Source organism: Anticarsia gemmatalis, chromosome 19, assembly GCF_050436995.1.
Source record: "Anticarsia gemmatalis isolate Benzon Research Colony breed Stoneville strain chromosome 19, ilAntGemm2 primary, whole genome shotgun sequence".
Taxonomy (NCBI): Eukaryota; Metazoa; Arthropoda; class Insecta; order Lepidoptera; family Erebidae; genus Anticarsia; species Anticarsia gemmatalis.
This window is the reverse complement of record NC_134763.1, coordinates 2,090,503-2,108,584: the sequence shown is the minus strand read 5'-3', so window position 1 is coordinate 2,108,584 and position 18,082 is coordinate 2,090,503. Positions and strand designations below refer to the sequence as shown.

Genomic DNA, 18,082 nt, shown 5'->3' with positions numbered 1-18,082 from the left:
TGACACCTCCCACTCAAGTGGTCGCAGGTTCGAACCCGAGGCAACACACCAATGACTTTTCGAAGTTATGTGTGTATTAGAAATAATTATCACATGCTCCAACGGTGAAGGAAAACATTGTGAGGAAACCTTGCATGCCTAAAAATTTGTTTCATACATTTATTGAGGGCATGCAAAGTCCCCAACCCGCACTTGGCCAGCGTGGTGGACTCAAGGCCTAACCCCTCCCTCATTACGGGAGGAGACCCTTGCCCAGCAGTGGGACATTAATGGGTAACATTTATTATTTAATTATTATAGTTTAATTTTGTTTATTTTAGATTATGATCAGAAGACAATTAATTTGTACTTGTTATAAAGTTGAATGAATTAAAATAATGATTTATTAATCAAATAAAAAAAATAAAACTGATGAAATAGTAACATGATACTTACATTATTATATTGAAATGTGTGAACCAATTCGTAACAAGCGGATTGCGTCGTTTTCATTCGTTTCCCAATTTGATTGGACAACGGCATCGTTCGGCAAAAATCGATTTTGGTTTTACTTGATTTCTTTCGGCCATTTTTTGTACAAAAGTCGTTTGTTATTCGTTTCCGATATAATTGAGTTTGGAAAGATGTATTGTATTTTTGGACATAGAGTAAAAAGAATAGATATGATTCACTTTTTGGTACAAAAAGTTTAGTCTATGTTAAGGCTATCTTAAAAATATTATCAAATGATCGTTACATTAACAGTTTTATTGATGTTTATTATTTTTTACCGCATACTTTTGTTTATAATTAGGTAAATAAATAAATCTTTGAAAAGTGTTATAAAAATACCATCTACAATAGTATTATCTAATCTCACACATACTTATAATAGACAGAAATAATATTTTTTCAACTGCTATATCTACTACTCTATGTAGCCCTCGTATTTCTCAAGAATATAACCTATCACCATTCTGTGATATGTACTACGTATCGTATTATAATATTAGCTCAATGTTCATCACCGTAAAATTATATACTACCGCTTTACTTCAAACAAGTGTGAAAACAGACAGCCAAAAATGTATTCTATATTGCACACACCTTTACTTACCGACAATAAAACACAGATTCAGAACAAAACCCACAACAGCCATTAAAAACAAACAAACATACAAACATTAGCGCGTCTCGCGGCGAACGTTTCCTCTTCATTTCACGTGAGTTCTCCCAAATTATACGAAGTTATTATACACAGGGATACTAGGTTAATCCCGCAACCTCGTTCGCTTGAAAATATTTAACAGAGGAAAAAGTATATGCTCTGAGTTTTATCAAAATCTTTTTAGTACTTTTGGTATGATTGAGTAACAAACATTTATCCTATCTTTCGTATACCTCTATACCTAATATTTATAAATACTCTTAAAAGTCTTGTTTTGAATTTGATTTGCGATTAAATACTTACGGTTATAGTCTTTTGATTGCACATTTTCTTCTGGGAGATTCTGGGATAAACTCAAGTAAGAAGGGAAATAAAAATGTAGTGAGAAGAAATGAAACATCACATCTAGTACTTAACAAACACTTTATTATAACAATAATTATTATCAAAATAACATAATTAACTGTAACGTCCGGTCGCGTGCTGTCTCTGTATATCTAACGTAATAATATCAAATGTCTTAATTTTTACTTGACATGTAACTTTCAGGACACCATCTCATTGACTTTCAGTAACGTAATGTCTTCAAAAACGGCCATTTTATAGATTTATTTAGAGGTTTGTTCTTACTAAAACAATCAACGACTAAAAAATATTCTTATTGATTTATTTCCCTACAAACTGTAATTGAAAATAAATTTTACAATTGAAGATTCATTCTAACAAATTATTTAAAAAAAATACTTTTGCCTGAAAATTTTGATCGTAACGGCCCACTGTGTAAGATTACACGCAAGTAAAAATTACGACGTCCTCATTAAACTACGAAATCAACACATCCACATTATTATCTATTTAGCTAGAAGATTGAGTAGTCTATAGATAAATATATCAGAAAATAAACGCATATACGACTTTTTAAAGCGCAATCGGCAAAAAACTATAAAAGGGTGTCTTGAAAAAATATCAACGAAAATATTTTTTCACAAATTTTCCTGTCAATTTTTCTGTTTGAGGGTTAAAATATATAATTTGCCGACTACTCACAGGGTTGAGTAAAGCAGAAATAGGCCAGTAACTATATTTAGGAACTATTAATTACAAATAAATACGTTATCATAGGATTACAAGAATGATTAAACTTAATAAGTAGGTGAAAATTACAGTTTTTTCTTCCAATCGCAGTATTTATATTACGAATGCCTCATTGTATTAAGATGATACAAAATTATAACAGCAAAATTGAAAAAGGTACATGGGTCTACGAACAGATTTTTTTGGAAAATTATTATATTTTACTCGACTATTTCAAGCAATTTTGCTGTTTACATCGATGGCGAAATAAATGAACACTGTAGCTTTTATGACTATCCTGATCTGTGAATATACAAAATACATGTTAATTGTAGCTACAAAAATACAATAAACTTTTTCCAGCTGACAAGAATAACAACCCACTGTGCAGATTTAAAACATGAAATCATAGCGCCTTCCGCCAATCACATTTCGCAAACAGATTGAATTCCTTATAAAATTATTGGACAAAAAATTACTTGAATTTTTCAAAGGTTCTTCGAATCTGTTTATTTTTAATTTTCTATTCGTAAGTCAACCTGTTTACATTTAATATTCATCTTTAATAAATAAATACATAAGTTTTATATCTTTTTATTTTGATTCACAAAGAAACAGACGGTGAATAAATATATTTTAAAAATTCTTTCAACATTATTAATCAAACCTTTTATTGCTAATGCATTGTATATTTCAAAAATTAATAAATTTCACTTACATTAAAGCATTTGTAAATTTACATCTTTTAAATTATTATTGTACTTGAATCATTTTATATAAGAAGATTTTCGTATAAATAAATGTATTTAAATATTTATTTCTGTTAGCGGACGGCTTGTAAAAATAAATTACATTGGTGTTCTGAAATTCGTTTGTTACTTTTACAAAAACAAATTCAATAAATAATAAAATGAGACGCCTTGACTTGAAACAGTTGAAACAGTTTTATTTTATTCGGCATTTGACTGAACGAGATAATTTTGCATATTCGATGATTTTAACTAAAATATTCAACAGAATGTTGGTCTACACATACTTGCATTTGCACCACTGTGTTTGCGACACCCGTTATGAACAAAACACTCGCATCTAATGGAATCTATCGTCATATGTACACTATCAGTTCGACGTAACTACAATGACTTATATTACATTACGATACAAGAATCTGAGGAATCTAACACGAACGACATTTAGATAGAAATATGAAATACTAGTCGATAGTACTGTTACCCCATGATGTTATTTTTCCAGATATTCAATGGCTCTTTCCAATTTTATTGGCAGTTTTCTAGCAGACACTTAATTCAAACAAAAAAAATATTATGCAAATGTTAATGAATACCTATTCTGATAATATAATTAATAAAATTTTCTAATCTTAACTCCAAAATCTTTATTTGGGTCTTTTAATTGTATAAAATAAACACTAAGAATATCAATATTTAAATCTGTTTTTAAATTCTTTACATTAGAATAGGCGCCATAATTACGCCCTGCGGTACTCCTGTTCAAGGTAGCTAATGAATATTCAAAACTCACTCTCAGGCGAAGTCAATAAGATGTGATTAAAATTTAACTTCGCTCCAATAACCACGTATAGCCATGGCTTGGCGTTTTTCGACCCAATTTGTGGTGAGAACCGAAGCAATAAGAAACTTTTATTCAAAGTTAAACATGTTTTAAGTTCATTAAAAACTGAACTTTCGAACTGTAATTGGATGGTATTGAAAATTGTTTCTCATAGGACTTTAAACGCGTATTCAAAGGGCAAAAAAGGCTAACAAATCTTTACTTGAATTCAACATCAAATGTAGTGAAACATAAATAGAAATACGATGTATTATAATTGTACGTTAACATTCACTGGTAGCGCTGTAAGGTTTTCTTAGAATTCGAAGTAAAAGGTGAGAGTTTAGCTACTTGGTCTGCTATTAACCCGATTGATACGTTTTACGACGAGAACCTTTTAAATATAAAATCACCGACCGGCACGCTACTCGCGGTCACAATGGCCACAGTACTATCGACTAAGCAATAATAGAACTTTACAATCGAATATTCATGTAGAAAGACTAGTATCGATTTTAAATATAGCTTAAGACCTTATCCTTTTCGATAATTTGTTCATTTGTTTATAGACTTTTTAGTAAAGTGGATTTTTTGAAAACTTTAAATAGATTCTATGAAATCATATTTTAGGATCTAAAGATTTTGTAGGTTTTAAAAATATAATGTTAAAAGCAAAATGTAAAATTTCAGATAGGATGAAATAGTTCAAGCTACAAGCAATGATACGAAAGGTTTTAAAAGAGTTACAGTGAAAAATTTTAGAAAATCTACTGAAAGCGTAGAAATAGTCTACGTTAAATAAATTCGAAAAGAATAATATTGGTCCAAAGTCAGGCAGAAATTTGTCAATAGAGGTTGAACGAGCTATAGATAGTGAAAGGTTTTAAAGCTTAATTCATGGACTAGATAAAATACGTTCTTATATCGATGTTGATGAAATTGGATTTTAAAAGGTCTACTTTTCTGTTGGTAGATTCTCAAGCACTATTCCAACCCGCTGCTATTACGGTCACGAACAATCTAAAGACTAATCAGCCGCTGAAATGCAGCACTTTAGAGAATCACCCTCTTTGTAGGTCACAGTAAAAAGACAGAAGAGAGTTACTTGAAGATAGTTTATTTTAAAGCAAAAAAGTGTTTGAGCAAATGTCGGAGCCTGGAAATTTAAACGGTGATGTCTATTTAATTACATAATAAATACGTACAGCTGACTTTGGTTTAGTTGAAAAGGCAAATAGAGCCAATTTTGCGCATTGCGTATCCTTTCAAAAAGTTATTTTACTCGAATCTTGAAGTTCATTGTTGAAGGTGACCTAATTTCAATATCAAATCGATATAAGATTACTAATACACAGCGTAGTGAAAGCTTGGAAGCTAGTGAGACTAAAGAAAATCAAAAGATATTCGAGAATAACTAATGTTTTCTCTAAGAAACAGTACAGACTAACGAAGTGGTAGCGGAGAAATTAATTGAACTATTAAAATTCAATCTTCGATGCTTTTAAATTCGACCGAAATTTCATAGCGTAGTAAAATAATTTTCTGGTCGCTTCTTCTCTATCACCACTCGGTACGTCTGCGCTGATCCTAAATACAATATCTAAATATAGCGACGATATTCAACATAAGCCATCTAAAAATAAATATCGATGCTTATAATTATGGCAGTACTTAAACTATTCGATTAATTTCGTATGGTGCCTCCTATAATTATATTCTTTCGACTGCACCAATATTAACATGACCGTTTACCGATGTTGTTTTAGAAACATTTATAATGATTGCATATATGATTTTACGAATTGCACCAGGCTTTTGGAAATCTTATTTTGGTTGCAGCAGTTTCAAATTTTCCTGTGCAATTACTCGATGTTTTAGAGACATTTGGTCTTCGATCGTTGGATGCCAAACACCGATTTTACTTTCAATATATCTGTCGACATTTAATCGAGGATTCCATCGCACAGACATAACGAGCAGGCACCTTACGCTCTGCCTAAAATACGTTGCTCTATAGCGATATCTAATGCTAAATAAATCTTTTTGTCGTTATTTACACAATATACTCTAAAACTACGTCATTATTTATCTGAATTTGACTTTACTACGATTCATTAAACTCTATTTTATGTAAATTTCTGAATTATACATGTGGAAATTTTGTGAATATGAGAAATTATAATGTGATTGGGTAATTTAATACTTATGTAATATCGTGTATCGTTCATTTATCATAGCGACCTAGTTGTAAACGTCAATTATGGAGCCGTAAAATTTTGGTTAGCGGTCGCCCTAATATGACTTTCGTGTTACAACAATAGTTAGCTCGGTTTGCAGTCGTTAATGTTTTTATTTCATAAGAAAAATATATACTTATTGCTTTGCTTTACGAATCGTAGTAAAGTCAAATTTCAATATACATTTTGAACACTGTGATTGAACAGAAAACTACGTCTATGTCTTACTCTGCATACGCATTAACAAAATATCTCTCTAGCGGCAACGTAAAAACATATTCTAAAACATAATTATTTGTTAGTACTGTATACAATACACAATCGCAAATATACTTGACACGGCGACTGTAAACGATTCATCGCTTTGAAAAACTATTCAAATGCGATTCAAATTACGATTTAAATTACTGTTTTCAATCGCCGTCGTCAAATTGTAACGCTAATACGGCAATATCAAACACCACGTATAAAAAACACGCTGTATAATGACAAGATGTTGGCTCAAATTTTATGAATATTTCGTCACCTATTAAATTAACATCGTTATAAACACCTGAGCGATGCTTCGCGTTTCTATTATAATGAAAATGCCTCCAATGATGTTCTTTTAGAATTTTTATATTCGTATGTGTATGTAATGTATAGGCAACAAACAATTTGCTTTCCTTTGATACAGACATAAAATATACTTTTAATTAATTCCGCGTTCATGCGTGAACTAAAATAGTACCTTGTGGCACTCCTTTTGAACTTTATTTTAGTTTTGGGTTCCTTCATTTATTATGTTTGTTTTAATCATAGATACTACCTAGTTGTTCTCTATAAATTGTTTTCGAAATTTTGGATTAAAATATCGAAAGTTTTCCATTGGTTATAATTATCATTGGTTTCATCTATTGCAGATAGTTAAGGGTGGCTTCAAGTGTACTTTCATTTGCGACTCCAAACGCCTATGCCTACTAAATGTAGGTGAGTTTCTCCCAAAGATGTTTGTCAATTTTTTCTAAGATTTTGCCTGTCGTCATGTCCATTTGTCTCAGTCGCACGTGCTTTAAGTATAATTATATTGATATAAACGAGGTGTCTTGGGTGTCGTAGCACGTTTTCTGCCTCCAATTACCGGCGATTCTTCCCTTTAAATATTCATTGAATCGATATATTTGAATAATTTTGTGTCTAGGTTTCTATTGTTATGCATTACTGGCTGTCAGCAGTCGACAATTGCAGTAGAGACTTAACAAAGATTAGAATCTTTGGTCAAATGTATGATGTTTCTATAAAACAAACATTGTATGTTTTTAGTCTTTACTGTGACTATTTCCAGGAAGCAAAATGCCTAATACATAAGATTGGAATCCATCATTTATATTTACTTTCCTCAAACCTTTTTTCCAAGAATTCATTGCCTATACATTAACAGATTAAACAATCTCAATAACTTCGCAAATACTCTACAATATAATCTATATGACGCATAGAATTCGTTATTTTTTTGATAAATCTATTCATAATCTATACATACCACAGCCTCCAAGGCTACCTTTAATGATTATTATCAGGGTTATAAGAGAATCGAAAGAGAAATTTCTAGAAGGAAGAAGGGAGTACATTTTGTCTAAACCTGTACATTTGAGCACATAGATCATTGAGCGAATTCAGTTGCAGCTAATAATGTAACGAGACAAAAGCAATTTATGTGAAAGCTTTTCAAGATTTATGGCATGTTTATGCTGAGTTCGTTTATAATTTTATTCATGTGTTTCAATGAAAATGTAATAAATTCTCTTCATGTCTTTGTTTTTATTTTTAATTGGGTTTTCTCGTTCATCATCAGCTGCTGACACGCCCATCTGAACACGCTTCCAGTACATATTTAGACTAAACAGTGTCGATCAAACTATCATTGTCTGGAAATCACTTACGTCATTCTTTGATTACCGACTTGATCAATTTAGTGAAGAATCTGCATGTACTCAAAAAGAGAATGACGTAACCACCACAGCACAATAGACAAAAGATCGGCACGACTAACAAGCACTTAACTCAACTATATTACCAGATTTTGGACACTTAGAAGCCGGTGATGACGTCATAGGCTTCCAAACTGGACATGGTGAGGTAGACCAGCCAGAGGGAGAAGAAGAACATTGAGGTGACGACCTTGTATCCTTTGGGACCTCCGAGCTCTCCTCCGATACTCTTCCGTCTTCGGAGGACGAGGACGAGAACTGCTAGTGCTGCTTCAGAACAGAACATCGTCACGCTGAAGGCAAGGCTGCAGAAAAATAATTGGTTAGAACTCATCGCCAAGAATATTATTCTTTTAAGGTATGAACTATCTTTGTTCAATATAGGTAAAGGTTTTTCATAAGTAATGATCACACAATAAGAGCTGCAATAACCCAGAGAAAATAAATTTGTGTCTTAGGATTGCTTCAGACAATACTACTTTCGATAGCAACTGTATGCATATCACGTTTCTCAGTTGACAACTATTTGAAAGGCACTCTCTTAGAATATAATGACTAACACGTTACGTCAAAGCAGCTATGTTTTGAATAGTAGTGGCCATCAATTTGACGCACACTATTGTTAACTGAGATACAATATGATACGGATTCTAGTTTCAAGTTTAATTTTGTTACATTTCAAGTCCTCAATTCAGTGACCAGCAGGAAATTTTACGAAATTAATAAATGAAGTAATAATAAAGCAAACAGGAAACCAAAATATAATTTAATAGAGTGCTTTTGAATGAATGAATGTAAACCAGATGCCGCATTATCGGATCATTACGAAACCACAAATTGGGGTGGCTACGTGTAATGTAAACCCCAAATATATTAGACCGAATGCTGTTAATGAAATTAACATAAGTATCTGGTTTAATCTAAGTAACGTTGATTCTCGAAACGAGAATGACAATGCATTGAAATTGTATTTGTAACTGACGTCAGTTACAAAATTAAATTAAAACAAAAAGTTAAGTCACAAAGGACCAATGAGTGCTGTACTATTCTTTTTAACTTTGCACATGTAAATGAATCAGCGTATGATGAAAATAGCCGTATAAGCTAAATACACATAATTATATTAAAGCCGTTGACTGTTATTTTGTAAATACATATATTTTTAAGGATAAGTCCAATATAATGTATTCTTATAATTTGGTGTTATTATTTCAAAAGATATTACAGTCTTATTGGTCTAACTAGTTATAAAGTAACCATCAAATTCAACTCTCTATACCTAAGCATTTCGACTAATCATCTAAGTCACCATATACCACAGAAACATACCAGTAACCCCGTTTATTTATGAAATAGAACTTTACTTTATTTGCTTAGGAATTCATCTTCTTTATTGTACCTAGGGAGCAAGAGCGCTTTTATTAAATCTAAAGTGTGAGATCGTTGTAAAAAATTGAAGATTATTTCTTATTTTCTTTCAAGTTCTCTCTTGAGATTTTTTAACGTGCAATAGTTTATCACTAACAATGTTTAATTTTCTTTCATATATTTTACATTTTAAAGTTGTCTACTATGATAAATTATTTGCAGTGCATTTATAGTTCAAAATATATACGTATAAGCCGTTTTTTGAGTTCTTTTACATGACACTTTTCTTTGAAATAAATAAAAAAAAATCATTTATCAGCTAGTTTAAAAAATATTTTTGATGATACATACTAACATTTTCAATTTTTTTTATTTAGTATATTATACTAAATGACCCGCGCAACTTCGCTTGCGTTACATAAGCGTTAAAAATTTTCCCCGTTTTTGTAACATTTTTCACTGGTACTCTGCTCCTATTGGTAGTAGCGTGATGATATATAGCCTATAACCTTCCTCGATAAATGGACTATCTAACACTGAGGATTGAGAATTTTTCAAATCGGACTAGTAGTTCCTGAGATTAGCGCGTTCAAACAAACAAACAAACAAACAAACTCTTCAGCTTTATAATATTAGTATAGAAGTATAGATTAGTATAGATTGGTCTCCAGCAAGGTTCAGACAAATACTAACATCATAAACCTAGATTTTTGTTTTGACAAAAATACGATGTTATAGTTATTCGGTAATTTGGTAGTTCATTGCCAAACAGGTCATGAATGAAACTTAAATTTGTGGGTAGTGAATGAAAATCGAGTCCCGGTTTTGTGGTTAGTAATTGGACTTAAACGGAAACGGTACTTTGGACTGTTAATGCATCGGAAAATTTAATTTTATTCCGTCTTGCTGGAAGATAATTGAGTCATTATCTGGTTTTCAATCGATTTTATATTGATAATGAATTGAGGGACATTATGACAGTAAACCTTATAAAGTAAGTTATTTTTATTCGCACAAATTAACACTAAAAAATTAAACTACTTAAACTACTTAGCTTGCTGTTTAAGTACTGTTATTGCTTTCTAAAATTAAATATACGTTTTGAGACGTTATTATAAAAAATATTATGAAGAAGAAAGTTATTATGAAATCTGTATAAATTATATAAAGTTACAGAAATTAACAAACACAAAACAAAAAATCACAAGAAAGGTCTACTTATGACGGCTCAGAACCGACCAGTCATCTAAATTCAATTGCCAACTTATCGTCACAACTTTTGACTTACGTATGTATCCTACTAGTACTGATTCCTGGTGTAGTGTAGGTGTAGCTGTAGTTATTTGTTGGTTGTCCTAATTAAATAAATAAAGTAAAAGTACTTACTTCCCAGGATCAATAAGGAACTTCTCTCCCCTGGTCCAGTGGACGATAGCAGCGAGGGTCCACGCGACACCAATGCCCAGGAATACGTTGACGGCGTTGGATCCCGTCACGTTCCCGACGGACGCGTCCGCGTACTTATCCTGTATCGCGGCTACTTTACTTGCGAATGTATCTATGGAGAATAAAATAATAATAAGTATGTGAAGTAACCATACTTTTTTGGTAGATAAAGAATATTTATTTGCCTATGTCTTGACTAATGATTTTTGTTTTCTGGAGGGGGTGATTCTCTATCATTATCGAGTATGAAAATGTTATCGGCACTTCTAGCGTGATTCGAAAAGTAAGTAAGAGATTTTAAATATCAAGTTAGTCTACAGGACTGTATACTATTGCAATACGAACGGAAATAACCAATAGAGTAAAGTATAAAGTACCTAGCTGTAGAGAGATTTTATATAAAAAATCATCAGTCATGTTGCGTGGCGTTGAGTTTCTTCTAAGATTTACTTCAAAACAGACCATCATGCTAGAGATAATATTTTTTTACATTACTAATTGATCGGGTACCCCAAAATTACGTAATTAATCATGAAACTTTTTATTCAGTTGATCGGCTAAAAAGGCTCTAGTGTAGTTTATCTAAAACACGACAAACATTCAACTGGCCAACCTCTCTCCCATAAAAATAGTAGAAACAGGAAAACAATATAAAATGTAGGAGATATAGCTGTAAAGATCTTTCTATATGTATGTATTTGTTGCTATGAAATTGGGGCAATTCCTTCGAGTGCCTTGTTACCTATGCACGGTGTTACTACTCGATATTCAGTAGTAATAAAAGAAGTTTAGAAGCAAATGAAGGTTATGTAATTAATTTTATTGGTAGTTCTTGTAGTAGATACTATTAGATAAAATATTTAGCCCATTCCAATTCTATTTTTTCTTAAGACAACTCCCGCACTTAGGATTGCTTTTGTGTCGAGGGGGCTTAATAAACATACAAACAACGGACACGATGTACAACCAGACTCGAAACAATTATTTGTGGATCGCACAAATAATTGTCTCGTGTGGGAATTGAAACCACGACCTCCCGACGCAACGGTAGCGACGTAGTGACCTTAATCACTGCGCAACGGAGGCAGTCAATCTTGTTTAAAATTGGGATTATTATGGGAATTTTAGAAAAATCCAAAACTTTTTTTGGCTTTTTGTATGAATATGTTTCCCGGTCAGAAAAAAAGCTGTTTGCCTTAAATCCAATTTAGAAGATTAAAAGAACGTATCAGAAAACCTCACAATACTTCGTTTATGTCCTAACTCTATTATAGATGATCGAGACAGTCAATCTTCAGACGAAATCTATTAAAATTTCAAAGGATAATCTCGTGGATCGTTGTAAAAATAGAGCACAAATAATAACGCCGGCAGCCATCTCTTAAATCCTCTTATAAAATTTTAAATCAACTTTGCACTGAAGATCATAGTTAACTCATTTTTCTATGCATACCAAATTTAGTTTTCTACAGCAATCATACTTTAGTGAAACGTTTGAAATTACAAGAGAAATATATCGGTCTTGAGAAGTCGGGAGAAGAATTCGCGATAAAGATGTCTGTCTAAAGTATGTAAAAAGTTCAGACTGATAATCTTTGACCGGTTGGAAATTGAGTTTCTTTCAAAGTAGTTCAAAGACAGATTAAGTAACTATGAAAGAATTTTGATTGGATACGTCGTATTCGTATTATTATCACAAGTAAAGTTAGAATTTGTTTTGATTATAAGCTAGGACTTTGAATTAGTGGCTAAACTATACTTATTATATAACCTACAAGCACCTTACATAACAGAACTGCCCAGTTGTCGCCAAGGAGTATATGAATCGCTGTGTACGAGCCAAAGAACTTTGGGTGTCTGAATGTAGCAGCAGAAAAGAAGTAACTGGTAATTTGACAAATACCTCATCTATTTGCCCCGGCCCCCCTCTTCTACGGCTCTCTTTATTTATTTTTTTGCTTTCTATGCACACCAGTGACTTTTTGAAGTTACATGGGTATTAGAAATAATTATCATTTGTTCCAACGGTGAAGGTAAACATCGTGATACAGACTTGCATGCCTGAGAGTTTTCTAGAATAGTTCTTGAGGTCAAAGTCCCCAACCCGCAATTGACCAGCGTGGTGGACTGAAGCCCTAACCGCTGCCCCATTACGGGAGGAGACTCTGGCCCAGCTGTGGGACATTAATGGGTTTTTATTTATCTATTTATTATGAACATCTCACCAGGTATACTAGTCCCCAAGGCGACGAAGACGATGGCGGTGACAGAGTCTTTGATGCCGAGGGTGCAGCCGAAGTGAGAGGCGACGTCGCCGATGACAGCTGTCACGAGGCCGATGCAGATGATGGACACTACAAAGCAGACGTAGCCGCCGCCGATGTCTGTGGAGAGAAGGAAAAAGTTAAGAATGCTGTAGGAGTTGATTTATGTTTGAGAATATATTATATACTACTAGCTGACCCGCGCAACTTCGCTTGCGTCACATAAGAGAATCATAATTTTCCCCGTTTTTGTAACATTTTCACTGGTACTCTGCTCCTTATGGCCGTAGCGTGGTGTTATATAGCCTATAACCTTCCTCGATAAACGGACTATCTAACACTGAAATAATTTATCAAATCGGACCAGTAGTTCCTGAGATTAGCGCGTTCAAACAAACCAACAAACTCTTCAGCTTTATAATAATAGTATAGATTTTGTTTGTTCCTATCTGCCCTCTTGGAGTTTTACCACTAGATTACTAAACGCATGTTAGTGCCAACACGTTACTAATTCTTAATACATTCTTATGTTAAGGTGTGTTCGTTAATCCTTCTCTCGCGTTCAACGGCTAAACTATTTTGGACGAAATTCGGTAGAATGATAAACTATATTCCGGGACAGGACGTAAGCGTGTCTTACAAAAATACAATAAGGTTTTATGTAGGCATCATATTATTATGCTCTTCATGTTTTCCATTCTGTGCTCTGGATAAGTCTCAGTATCTTAACAAATTTTGATTTTCTGACTATGCATATCAATTAAAGCTGAAAAAAGTAATCAAATTTCCAATATGATACACTAGCTGACCCGCGCAACTTCGCTTGCGTCACATAAGAGAGAATGGGTCAAAATTCTCCCCGTTTCTGTAACATTTTTTACTGCTGCTCTGCTCCTATTGGTCGTAGCGTGATGATATTTAGCCTATAGCATTCCTCTATAAATGGGCTATCTAACATTGAAATAATTTTTCAAATCGGACCGGTAGTTCCTGAGATTAGCGCGTTCAAACAAACAAACAAACTCTTCAGCTTTATAATATTAGTATAGATTTCTTACAAAATAAATAACACCAAACCAATCACATGTAACACTTCATTGGTTTTAATAGCAGCACTAATAGTCAGCTTAGAGGCATTACATCACTCGATACACGCAGTAATTCACACATAATAACCCACACAATGACCACTGGCGGTAATACCAGCCGGCAATTAAATCGAAATCGCTTAGAGATAATCGTAGAGCAGTTATGAAAACAATACGGTTGAGAAAACATGTTCCAATTGAGTATGTTAGTAAAATATGTATGTATCTTTTTAAAGACAACTCAATCAGTAATCACTAAGAATTATTATTTTGTCGCGTAGACTTTAACAAACATACAAATAGCGGTCATAAAGTACCTACCTATACCCGAAACAACTATTTGTCAATCGCACAAATATTTGTTCCGGGTGGGAATCGAACCCACGACATCCCGGCGCGCCGGTAGTGGCGTGTCACCTTAACTACTGCGCCATGGAGGCGGAAGGTGTTGTTACTATAGTCCGACAACTTAGTAGAGAGCCTTGGTTTGGACAATTTATCTAGATTATAATTAATACTGCTGTGTTTTTTCTAAAATAAAATAGATGCATCAGACAGGCCAACATCACCTGGAAAGTCTATGGGTCACATAGGTTCTAAACACCTCAGACCGAGAGTTAAAACCGCGACCGTTTACTCATTTTGGAATTGCTGTGCCACAGACAGACGCACAAAGCAGCCAAACTTACGACACCCTTTTTGCTTTGGTGTTAAAAAACTTTACACAGTTTGTAGTGTAAAAAATTTTTCCAGCTTAGTTAAATAAAGATACCCGTTGTATTTATACTTTTTTTTTAAACCAGAATTTTTCTTTGGCATGAAAGAGCTCTAGCCCAGAGGCTCTTACCCAGCAGTGGGACAAATAAACGACTTCCAAAAAATATACATATTTCAAATTGAATCTAACTCATATCTTAAAACTGAAAAAGTAACCAAGTTCGCATTGATTCAGTGCAAGTTAGTACGTAACTAAAGACTTATATTTATGTGCCTGGCAACTTGCCACATTACGGTTTCACACAAATGTTATGTGGCTGAGTTGGCTTGTTCTTGAAACCAAGTAAGCCTCAGTCTTACTTCAGAGGTATGTTTTAAATAAAAAAAGGTGCTATGATTGTATTATTTTGATTTGGAGCATACATACAAAAAACCAAGTATATTTGCCTTAGTTAAGTTAAGGGTAGGGGCATAAACTTAAAAAAATGATATCATTATTATGAAATCTTAGTTGACAACAATCTGATAATGCGATACGTCAAAACAGCAATCTACCGCGTAGTGTCTATCAAATAAACGTAATCAACTGAGATACACAATACCCATTCATATACATATAAACAAAACTTAAGAAATTAAACTATCTTTGACCTCTTTGGACAGCGTGGTGGACTAATGGCCTAACCCCTCTCTCATTACCGAAGACCATTGCCCAGCAGCAAGAGATATGGGTTAGATTTGTTTTATTTTTCACCTCTTCAGCACCTGCAAAACACCTTTATACTTAACTAGACCACGTCTAAGAATAGGGCGCTTTGAAGTCTTACCTGTAGGAGGTATTAGAGCAAAGACGATCTTCCAGAAGAGCGTAACCACGTGTAACACGTAGTCGAAACACGAAGGTGGCTCGTCAGGATCGTCTGAACCTAGAAAAAAAAACAGCTATTATATTAAATTCTTACATTTTATCTAATCTTTGTGACAAACTTGATTCGAGTTTGTCCTCGTAGTTACGTGGCACTATTCTTAAACAGCACTTATTAATATTAAATTATTACATTCAATCTAATCTTTGTGACAAAATTGATTCGAGTTTGAATAACAATTCGAGTCTATCTCGTAGTTACGTGTTCCTATTTTCAAATGAATTCTTCAATCTGTAATATTATGAACGGTAGTCCTTACTATTGTATCGGCTTTGTGCTGATCAATTTACATTTACTTGTCAAATATTTATTCAAGTCAATGCTAATGACTTTCTAGAGATTTTTTTTAGAATGAGTCAAGTTTTCGATAGATGGTGTTAATAGCGGTAGAAAATTTTCTTGCCAGACAAATCATTCAAGTTTTAACGCAATGGAGGTGGAGTGTGATTGTTTTCTTACCTGAACTGGCAGTCAATGCTTCTGAAAATTGTTCTTTCCACGAAGAGGTGCCTATGATAATTGATGCGTTTGCTCTTTGTACAAGTTTGTCTACAGTGTTCTGCAACAAAAATACTCATATCAGTTAAATTTGTACCAATTCCCTCAATACAATTGGTAGAAATCATGTGCGCATGAGGAATCAACCGTCACTCTTTCTAATATTAAGTCGTGGCTAGTAAAATATTGTGCTCACGTGACCACACTTTGAGCCAAACCCGGAAAAATCCAAATAAATTTAAAGGAGAATTTACTACTGGATTCGTTTTAACGTGAAGTACACCACTGAGAATGTTGGCCAAATCTCCAAGCTTTCTACAAGCCAAGTTTTGGACAAATCTTGCCAAATGTTTGTGCCAATTACCTCTATGTTGCAAGGGTCTATAGTGATAGTGTCCACACATTGGCCAAACCAAGCAAACGGCCCGTGAGGGGGTAAAGCCAAATTACCAACGCACAAATATTTGTGAATGTGCATCAAAAGTTTCTGAATAATAATATATTTACTCGTTGAAACAGCATTCTCACCAAACAAGATCCGCGGGGCTGTTAAAATTAAAACATCCTAATTTCAGAAGAAGTCGGTTGGAACGGGATTAAATGGTTTATTCATGCCCAAAACCGAGATATAGACGTTCATTCAGCGTGAATTTGAATCGCGGTAAGTTATGTAAATAATACTGAAGAAAGGTTTTATTATAATAATGTCTTTTGTTAAGTAAAGATTTCGGTTGGCAGATTTTAGTAGTTTTCAAAACTGGCTGCGTAAAACTAAGGTTTTTTTTTAGTCATTTACGTGTCCCACTACACGCCGAAAGCCTCTCATGTTTCTTTTCAAAAACATTAAAAAAATGTACTAGGTTATATATTTTTTTGGAATTATTAGCTTATACTTTTGTAATTTTTAAATAATGTTAATATACTGGAAATAATAAAAAATGTATACCATATACTTATAACTATACTATAATTATATACTTTTATAGAAAGACGATAAAAACATTACTTGACACTAAAGCACTTCAACTAAAAATTTTAATATCCAAAAACATTGACCTCAGAAAATAAAGTTAGTAACATTAAACTCAACGTGTCTGTCGCCAATAAATTCAGTTCACGTGGTGTCAGGATTTCAAATAGAAAAGCCGATAAATTACTCTTTTAAACCCTCCAGGGAGTTAGGGGTCCGAAAGTGCTTGATATGCTTAATTACTTGACCAAAGGGATGGATAGATAAGCTCCTCCTTATCGAAATAGTTCACAGTTAATTTATGAGTTGATAGATACCTATCGGAGATTATACTGACATTTATTTGGCTTTCTAAAAGCGTTTTAGTACAGTGACTATAAAATATTTTTTACACTTTAGAATATCGTAAAATAAGAAGTTACTCTCGGAAAATAAATACGGAAAAGCGGTTTCCATAAAATGCCCAACCAGTTTTTAATTAGCTAGGACTAGAACCTAGACTCCAATTTTGAGATCCTGATCCGAAATCACTGCTAACATAACTGGTTTGTACATAAAAAAATCTGTACTTCTGCGTAAAACAAACACTCAATCATCTTACTTTACAGTTCATACTCCAGGTCCCACTTACTTTGAACTCCTTGCTCTCTTTGACCCTGAGCTGTGCTCTGGTGATCTCTCCAGGTCTTGGCAGCCCCATCATGGCCACCACAGCTTCTTCTTCAGGTAAAGTTGCTAAGTGGTTGGCTTCATTGCCCGTTGCCACAGGGTTGTCGTCATCTGCAGAAAATTGATTTGATTAGAA

General features: G+C 33.5%; 1 protein-coding gene across 4 annotated transcripts in view; it reads right to left on the bottom strand.

The window, feature by feature from the left end:
• Positions 1-1,553: 1,553 nt before the first annotated feature.
• Calx (sodium/calcium exchanger 3) overlaps positions 1,554-18,082 on the bottom strand; it is a 140,573-nt gene continuing 124,044 nt past the window's right edge. For 2 of the 4 annotated variants that reach the window (XM_076126743.1, XM_076126745.1), the window contains 6 exons: positions 17,909-18,057; positions 16,269-16,368; positions 15,711-15,809; positions 13,040-13,198; positions 10,755-10,926; positions 1,554-8,305 (listed from right to left, as the gene is read on the bottom strand). In XM_076126743.1, the coding sequence (XP_075982858.1) occupies positions 8,101-8,305; positions 10,755-10,926; positions 13,040-13,198; positions 15,711-15,809; positions 16,269-16,368; positions 17,909-18,057 (884 nt within the window). In that variant the 3' untranslated portion in view covers positions 1,554-8,100. The remainder of the gene's footprint in view (positions 8,306-10,754; positions 10,927-13,039; positions 13,199-15,710; positions 15,810-16,268; positions 16,369-17,908; positions 18,058-18,082) is intronic. The other 2 variants (XM_076126744.1, XM_076126746.1) reach the window with 1 other exon arrangement.